Source organism: Melozone crissalis, unplaced genomic scaffold, assembly GCF_028551555.1.
Source record: "Melozone crissalis strain CALT ecotype California unplaced genomic scaffold, PUWL_Pcris_2 ptg000088l_1, whole genome shotgun sequence".
Classification (NCBI taxonomy): Eukaryota; Metazoa; Chordata; class Aves; order Passeriformes; family Passerellidae; genus Melozone; species Melozone crissalis.
This window is the reverse complement of record NW_026535865.1, coordinates 5586849-5595947: the sequence shown is the minus strand read 5'-3', so window position 1 is coordinate 5595947 and position 9099 is coordinate 5586849. Positions and strand designations below refer to the sequence as shown.

At 51.5% G+C, this 9099-nt stretch overlaps 1 protein-coding gene across 1 annotated transcript in view; it reads left to right on the top strand.

Moving 5' to 3' along the window:
- The first annotated feature begins 996 nt into the window (after positions 1-996).
- FBN3 (fibrillin 3) overlaps positions 997-9099 on the top strand; it is a 68865-nt gene continuing 60762 nt past the window's right edge. The window contains exons 1-2 of the mRNA XM_054290977.1: positions 997-1151; positions 8394-8476. Of these exons, the coding sequence (XP_054146952.1) occupies positions 997-1151; positions 8394-8476 (238 nt within the window). The remainder of the gene's footprint in view (positions 1152-8393; positions 8477-9099) is intronic.

Below are 9099 nucleotides of genomic sequence, written 5' to 3'. Positions count from 1 at the left end.
GTTCAACCACATTTTGTGTCCTGTCCGCGCTGATTCTCGAGGCTGGGCGAGCTGCAGTGGGAGAGCAGGGGGGACAGTCAGGGGTGGCTCGGGGGCCTCTCCTTCCCCACCCGGGGCCTCTCGCAGCTCAGATTGTTCCAGGACGATTCCTCATCCCTGCGGCGCCGCGTTTTGGGGGCGCCGAGGTGAGAGCAGCCCCCCAGGAGCAGGAGGATGGGGAAGGACGGGCTCCCCACGGGCAGAGCTGGGGGAATTGGGTTGGGGTCCCCTTTGGAGCCTTTCCCTTGGGATTCCTCATCTCCTGCCCCCTGATCCCAGCTTTGCCACTTCTACCTTCTCCTCAGCCCCCCGAAATCACCCACCCCATTCCTGGGGGGTCAGTGCCATGCCAGGGCTGTCCCCATGCCAGGACATGGATGGGCTGGGATCCCTTTTAGAGCCTTTCCCTTGGGATTCCTCATCTCCTGCCCCCTGATCCCAGCCCTGCCACTTCTACCTTCTCCTCATCCCCCCGAAATCACCCACCCCATCCCTGGGGACACCCCTGGGGAGATCAATGCCATGCCAGGATTGTCCCCATGCCAGGACATGGATGAGCTGCCATCTCCTGGATGGTGGGATGGCGGCCCACGAGCAGGAGCTGCTCTGTCTTACGTTCTCCTCCTGTCTTGGAGGACTTTGGCCGCTCTTTCTTTCTCCATCAGCAACACCAGCGTGGGGCAGAGCCGCAGCTCTTGGGCATCCCCTGCTTCCCAGCTCTTGGGAAAGGAAGATTTGGGGAAAGGCAGGGGTGGGACCGGCACTGGGGGCGCTGAGGTGGGCCTCAAAACCAAGAAAATCTCTTTTCCTTCCAGCAAGGGAGCTCCAGGACGGGTCCTTGGCGCGCGGGGGCTGCTGCCACAATCCATCCTCCTCCTCCTCCTCCTCCTCCTGGTGCTGCGAGGGCAGCGGGGAGGCTGCGGCCGGACAGAGCTCCCGGGGCGCTCCTGGGCCAGCATGGGGGATTGGGGGCTGGCCAGGCTCCTGCTGGGCTGCTGGGCCCTGCTGGCCGCGGCGCAGTACGAGGGGGACCTGCAGACGGACAGACTGACGGCCTACGAGGACAGACCCCCGGGCAGGGTGAGGAGAAGGGGCCAGGACTCGCTGCGAGGGTGAGTTGGAGCTCTTGGCTCTCGGGTGAAGCGGATTTTGGGTGGGTGGAACAGCTGGGCTGGCAGGGTTGCCAATTCCCTGAGCTCGGGAAGGGGGAGCTGGGTCTGGGGGGATGCCGTGGGAGCAGTGCTGGGCACTGAGCTCATTTTGGGGTCTCCGAGCTCCTTTTAGGGACACTGAGCTCCCTTTGGGGACACTGAGCTCCCTTTGGGGTCACTGAGCTCCCTTTGGGGACACTGAGCTCCCCTTGGGGTCACTGAGCTCCCTTTGGGGACACTGAGCTCCCCTTGGGGTCTCTGAGCTCCCTTTGGGGTCACTGAGCTCCCTTTGGGGACACTGAGCTCCCCTTGGGGTCTCTGAGCTCCCTTTGGGGACACTGAGCTCCCTTTGGGGTCACTGAGCTCCCTTTGGGGACACTGAGCTCCTTTTGGGGACACTGAGCTCCCTTTGGGGACACTGAGCTCCCCTTGGGGTCTCTGAGCTCCCTTTGGTGTCTCTGAGCTCCCTTTGGGGTCACTGAGCTCCTTTTGGGGACACTGAGCTCCCTTTGGGGATGGAGGCATCTCCTCCTGGAATTCCAGACTGTGGGGATGGAGGAATCTCCTCCAGGAATTCCAGCCTGTCCAGATAGAGGGATCTCTTCCAGGAATTCCAGCCTTTGGGGGTGGAGGAATCTCCTCCTGGAATTCCAGCTTTCATGGAAGCGAATCCTTGAAACAATTCTGGGAAGTTTAGTTACGGATCAACGTCGGGAGGTTGGACCTGATGGTCTCAGCAGTTGTTTCCCAAATTTGTCATTCTGGGATCTTCCCTGGCCTGGCTTTTGCTGCTTGGAGGCCTCGGGGTCCTGTGCTGCTGTGGGATTTCCCTTTGGGAAAAGCAGATCAACCCCAATTCCAGGTTTGCTTCTCTCACAGTGAATGAACCAAGGGGGAAATGTCAATAAAGGTTGGCTCAGCTGCTTAAATCTTAAATCTAGGGTTTGTCCCACCCTGTGGACACATGGGTGACCTCGACAACTGCGTTTTGTGGAATTATCTCTTCCCCAAAGCCACCCAGCGAACGTTTAATCCCATTTATCCCTGGTGTCCATTTAGCAGCTCGGGACACCACTGCAAATATTTGCTGTGGCTTTGCCTCCCCAGCTTTCCCTTTCACAGGGAGATAAAAAACCAGCTCCAGGCCGGGCCCAGGGCTTGCAGGGAGGAATTTGGGATTCCAGAGCTGGGATTAAAGCCCAGCTTGAGCTGGAGGTTCCCTGGGCACCACCCGAGGGTCCAAAATTGTGGATGTTGGGTCTGGATGGAGGAAAATGGACAAAGGTTGAGGATTTGCTGTTGGATTTGAGGGTGGAGCAGGGCAGGGCTGTTCTCCCATGGGAAAACCTTCCCAGGGCTCCTGGGCTGGCCGCAGCTCTGCTTTGTTTGTCCCCTGGAAGAATTTCATTCCCCAACGCGAGTTAATCGGAGTTTTCCCTTCCCACACCTTTTATTCCGGCTCCCAAAGTCTTTTACAACGTTTCCCTGCCATTCCTGGAGCGTTTTATCCATGTTTTCCTTTCAAAAACCTGGTGAGGGACGGACACATCCAAGGGCTCCAGGGACGGTCACCAACCCTGACAAAATTTGGATTTTTCCCTTCCCTTTGGGGATTTTTCCCTTCTCTTTGGGAATTTTCCCCTTCCCTTTGGGCATTTTGCCCTTCCCTGCTGGTTAATGGTTGGGATGATCTCTGAGGTGTTTTCCAGCCCTGATTCTCCTGGGATTTATCTTTGTCTGTGCCTCCTTCTCTCCCTCCATCTCCAAATTCTGTTGTTTCCCAAACGGGACGAGAAAACAGAACCCCGCCAGAAGTTCAGGGAGGAAAATGGGACTCAGGTGATTTTTTAGGGATTTTTTTTTAAACTCTGGGAGATAAAAACACCCAAACATTGGTTCAGTTTCTCTTAAGCGTCACCCGCAAGTGGCACAGACCACTTCCTGTGGGTTTTGCAGAATCCCAGAGTGGTTTGGCCTGGAAGGGCCTCAGAGATCATCCAGAATCCATCAAATCCATGGGGTGGGAGGGAGGAGCTGCTGCCAGTGGCTCCAGGTGCCCGACAGAGCTGTCCCTGCTGCTGTCCCTGCTCCAGAGCCCTTGAGAGCCTTTGGGGAGAGGCTCAGGCCAAAGAGTGGGGCTGTTTCTGCTGCAATTATATTTATTTAGAGCTCATTCCCACCCCAGCCTCCTTCAACAAAGGGAAAAGCATGAAATAAATGCAAAGAGAGGATTAAATGCAGAATAAACAAGGCTCTTATCCAGCCCTGCTTCCCCAAATAATAATTAATAAAGGCATTGGGAGCAATAAATCCCAGCCCAGGCCCGGCTTTAATCTGGCCTTAAACCCATTAAAGGAGAGACAATTTCAAATGAGCCTCTCCTGAAGGGCCCAGCCCTGACAAATCCCGTTCTGAGGCAAGGCTGGGATGGGATTATTGCTTTATTATTTCTTTATTATTGCATTATTATTGCTTTAATGAACTCTTGGGCACTTTCCAGGGGTTTGTGTGGGACAGAGGGGAGCAGGGCTGGGCTGGCACTGCCATTGCCACTGTCCAAGGAGGGGTAAAGGCCCGGCTTTAACCACAGCTCGTTAGCTCAAGCCCATTAATTACCGTTAATTACCAGCTGGGCCCTGCAAGTGAGAAGATGGATGGGGAGAGATGATGGGAGAGGGGTTTGTGGCACCAAATTAATTGTGGGGAAAAGGAAGCAGCTTCCAGCTGATTGCTGGCACCTCCTCATTTCCCACTGGGGGATGGACAGGGAAATGCTGGAGATGCAGAACAGGAGCTCAGGGGTTCTCCAAAACCTCCATGAACTTGGATTTTCCATTGGAGATGGACAAGGAAATGTTAGAGCTGCAGAACAGAAGCTCAGGGATGCAGGGAAGTTCTCAAAAATCTCCCTGAGCTTGGATTTTCCATTGGGGAATGGACAGGGAAATGCTGGAGATGCAGAACAGGAGCTCAGGGATTCTCCAAAATCTCCTTGAGCCTGGATTTTCCATTGGTGGATGGACAGGGAAGTTCTGGAGATGAAGAACAGGAGCTCAGAGGTTCTCCAAAACCCCCCTGAGCTTGGATGCAAAGGAGAGGGAAATCCATGGTCTGGGATTTGGGGCCAGGGGACACAAACGGGCCTGGAGCCGACTCTGGGGTGATGCTAAAGGCCAAGGATGGAGCTCCAGCACCTCAGAGAGGGGCACAGGGGGTTTCCAGCAGGATTTGCACCCCAGTCCATCCCTGACCCCGCGGTTCCACCAGGATTTTACGGATGAAAAGGTTTCAAAGCCACGTGGAGGTGGCACCTGGGGACGTGCTGATAACCGTGGTGGTGGCACTGGCTGAGCACCTCAGAGTTTTTTCCAGCCTCAAGAATTCCCTGATTCTCTGAGCCAAGGTGCTCCTGAGAGGCGCCAGAAGCTGAAATTTCCCAATTTTTCCCTCAATCCTGGGTTTCAGGCAGCCAGAACCCCTCACTGGGAGGGGAAAGAGCAACGATTCAAACCCTCCAAAAACCCAAATTATCAAAAAGAGCCCCAGATTTCCCTGAGGAAAGGTGCAGCTGGAATTGTGCCCCTGTGATCCAGGCAGCTCTGGAGCACATTCCTGCTCCCAGCTCCACGTCCCAGCCCCGTTCCCCGTGCCAGGGCCGAGATACTACGAACAACACCAGCACCAACGTGAAGGCAGCGCTTGGAAACCTCTGACTCGAGGCTTTTGTTCCTCACTCCTCCTCTGGGCCCTGATTTATGTTGTGAAATGGTTGATCTTGGCCCTCCCGGCCGTGGCTGGGCTTCTCTTGTTTTTGGCAGGGAGAATATTGGAATGGCAAAGGGATATCTGGCGGGGGAGCCAGGGGTTGTATGGGTTTTGTCTGGAGGTTTTAAGGGCTGCATTTGAAGTTTTGATTTATTTCGGAGTTTGAGGGAGAGGAAAAAAAAAAAATTAATAAAATGGAAGGGTTGGTAGTGCTGCGTTCCAAATGAAAGTGTGAAGTAGTTCCTGGAAATCTGTTGGATTTTTAGTCCTTTTTTCAAAGGGAAAGGTGCCTTGCTGGTCTGTGGGGGTTGAATTAAACGTGCACCAGGAGGGGAGATTTTCCTACCATCACTCAGAGGAGATGTGGGAAGAACCCAATAAAGGGGGGAAAATGCTCTTATGGACAAAGCAAAGGTGTTTAACAAGACTTTAATAACACAAAAACATAAAATAGAAAATAACCAGAATTATTGGGCTTGAACCCAGCGCAGCTGCAACCCAACCCCTGCACAGCCTTTGCACGACTTTCCTTCTGCTTTCCTTCATCCCTTTGATGAAACCGTGTAAGAATAATTAAAAATATTAATTCCATCTCCCAGAGGTGAGGCCCTGGAGCAGAATTCCCAGAGCAGCTGTGGCTGCTCCATCCCTGGAAGGGCCCAAGGCTGGGTTGGAGCACCCTGGGACAGTGGGAAATGTCCCTGCCCTGGATTTGGATGAGGTTTATTTAAGGTCCTTCCAGCCCAAACCAGTCTGGGATTTTATGATCCCGTGTTTCTACGTGCTGAGTTTGGAATATTTCTGCGCTGGCAGTGTCACACACCCAAATTTCTGCTGGAAGTTCTGAGCTTTGTGGCTTTCCCTTGTGGTGCAGACATTCAGCACCTCTCACCTCTGAACACAAGCTCTTGGAACCAAAAATAATTGGAATTGTTGGGGCTTGAACCCATTCCTGAAGCCCTCAGGAGCTGCTTTGGAGAGGCAGGGATGGGTTCCAGGTGGGAGGAATTTGCAGCACCTTGTCCCATTGAACAGGGGCAGGTCTGGCTTTCCCATGGGGAATTCTGGAATTTTTCCGCTGCAAATTCCTCATCAAACACAACCAGGCCCTGGGGGAATGAGCAGAGGACTCCCCAAAGTGGGGATTCACTGAAATAAACCCCGTCAGCATTTCCTGGTCAGTGCAGAGGGGGACACAAACCCACCCAGGACCCCAAAGCTCTGGTCGGGATGTGCTCTGACACAATCCCACATCCCTCGGGGTGGGAAATGAGCTGCATTCCCAAACCCACCCTGGCATCTGGCACCAGAGATTGTCCCCTGTGATGCCAGCAAGGCCAGGGGGGCTCCAGAGCTGTCCCCAGCCATTGTCAGAGCCGGTCCCAAGGGCGCAGCAAAAATCCGGGCACGGAGCGGAATCCTGAATTGGGGGAAAAAGCGTCCGGATTGGAGAGGTGGGATCGTTCATTGTCCCTGGAAAACCGCAGGCTGAAGTCGCCCACATCCATTCTGTCTGAGTTTCACAATGAGAAAAAGGCTGCGGGGGAGGGGGGTCGGAAATAATGCCAAAAAAACTTCCCCTTAAAGAAGCTTTTCCATGGAAAACAGACACCCCTTCTTTTGGCACTGAAAATCCTCGTTAACCTGGGATTAGGTAAATTGTCGCTGGTGAAGCAAAAGGTGGCTCTGGAGTCAATGGTAATTTTTTAAAAAAAGGTGAAAAAGCTGGGAATTGGCTGATGGGGCTCCCATCCAGCATTTCCCAGCCCAGGGCTCTGTTCCAGAGGGCTTTTCCTCTTTTTTCCTCCTCTTTTTTTCCTCTCTTTTCCCCTCTTTTTCCTCCCTTTTTTCCTAATTTTTTCCCTCTCCTTTTCCTCTTTTCTCCACTTTTTTCTTCTTTTTTTCCCTCTTTTTTCCTCTTTTTTTCTCTTTTTCTCTTTTCCTCTTTTCCTCTCCTTTTCCTCCTTTTTGCTCTTTTCTTTTCCTCCTTTTTATATTTTTTCCCCTTTTTCCTCTTTTATTCATATATTTTCCTCTTTTCCCTTCTTTTTTCCCTCCCCTTTTTTCTATTTTTTTCCTCTCCTTTTCCTCTCTTCTCCCCTCTTTTTTCTTCTTTTTTCCCCCTCTCTTTTTCCTCTTTTTTACTTTTTCTTTTTTTCCTCTCCTTTTCCTCCTTTTTCCTCTCTTTCTCCTCTTTTTCTTTTTTTCTCTTTTTTGTATTTTTCCTCTCTTTTTCCTCTTTTTTTCCATACATTTTCCTCTTTTTTTTCCCCCTGTCTTCCCTCTTTTTTGCCTCTTTTCCCCCCACTGAAATTCCCGCTGCTCCCTCCCTGTTTATCTCTAATCCCGGCGTTTGTTTAAGGAGCACAAAGGCGATGCCGAGCGTTTGTTTTCCCTCTGTCCTTCCTTCTTAGGGTCACATTCACCTCATTTGCATAATTCTCATTAGCTAATGAGCCCTTTTAGAGGCACGGAAGGTGAGAAGGGACGATGCAGCCATGGAAAATCAAAAAACGCTCCAGGGCTTTGCCAGCTCTGGGAAAAGCCCCAAGGAGGCAGAGCTGAGAGGGAAAAAAAACCCCTTTGGATTTTTAATTTAATTTAAAATTTTATTTTAAATTTTTTTTTAAATTTTATTTTAAATTTATTTTAATTTTTTTAATTATATCCTCATCCCTGGAAGTGTCCAAGGCCAGGTTGGGTGGGCCTGGAGCAGCCTGGGGCAGTGTTAGGGGTCCCTGTCCCTGGCAGGGCTGGAATTCCAGGAGTTTTCAGGTCCTTCAATCCCAAACCATTCTGTAATTCCACGATTTTAAGGCATCCCTTTTATCCTGACCTTTCTGATGGAACTGAGGCATCCCAGCTCTGAGCAAACTGCTGATAACTCCAATTTTATCCCAAATTTGCCGAAGGAGATATTTTCTTTTCCCCCTTACAAACCAGCGTTGTCCTTCTGGAGTTTTTGCTTTGGGATCTCATTCCCTTCTCCCCCTGGGTCATTGCTGGGCCATCATTAATCCCAGCCCGTCCAGAGCGGGTTCTCCCCATGGTTTATTTTGAAACCCTGCTAATTTTTAGCAGATGCTCAGCAAGGTTCACTTTGGGAGGAACAATTGGCATCTTTGGGTTTCAGCCTCCATCTCCCTGCATGAAATCCTGGGGTGAATCCCTTTGGGAAAGAGATTCAGTCTGTCCCCTAATTAAAAATACTCCACTTTATCCATTCCATTGGATGGATCCACTTTATCCATCCCTTCTCCCTCAGTCCATGGGATTGATGCCTCATCATCCTCCTCCTCCTCCACTGATTTTGACCAAAACCTCCCAAAATTACAAACGGGAGGGAACGAAGGGAAACGTCCAACAGGGAGCTCTTCCTGCAGAGCCTGGATTTATCCAAAAGCCACTGAAAAACCCCAAACTGTGTTTGATTTTCAGCCCAAACGTCTGCGGCTCGAGGTTCCACTCCTACTGCTGTCCTGGCTGGAAAACTCTGCCTGGAGGGAACCAGTGCATTGTCCGTGAGTATCCCCCTGTCCCTGCCTCCGTTTCAGCCACCTGATCCACCTGATCCAGGGATTTCCCTGCTCCCAGCCCTGGGCAAGGAACCCCCAGATCCTGGGAATTCCCAGCTCTGCCAGTCCCAGTTAAACCCAGTCGGTCCCAACTGGTCCCAGTTACTGAATTCAGCTTTTAATCCTCTCCTCGAGTGTCACCGTGTCCCCTGGCAGTGCTGTGGGACAGGAGGCTCCTGAGGAAATGATTTGTGATTAATGGAATTCATAATTCCATTAATTGATGGGGGCATCGCAAACCTGGTGTCACCAGAGGTGTTCCCCAGCAGGAATTTGCATTTTAAGGGGCCACGGGAGGGTGATTCAGGTAAATCTCACTTGGATTGGGAGCTGGGAGGGTGATTGAGATAAATCTCACCTGGATTGGGAATTGGGAGGATGATGGAGATAAATCTCACCTGGATTGGGAGTTGGGAGGATGATGGAGATAAATCTCACCTGGATTGGGAGTTGGGAGGATGATGGAGATAAATCTCACCTGGATTGGGAATTGGGAGGATGATTGAAATAAATCTGACCTGGATTGGGAGTTGGGAGGATGATTGAGATAAATCTCATTTGGATTGGGA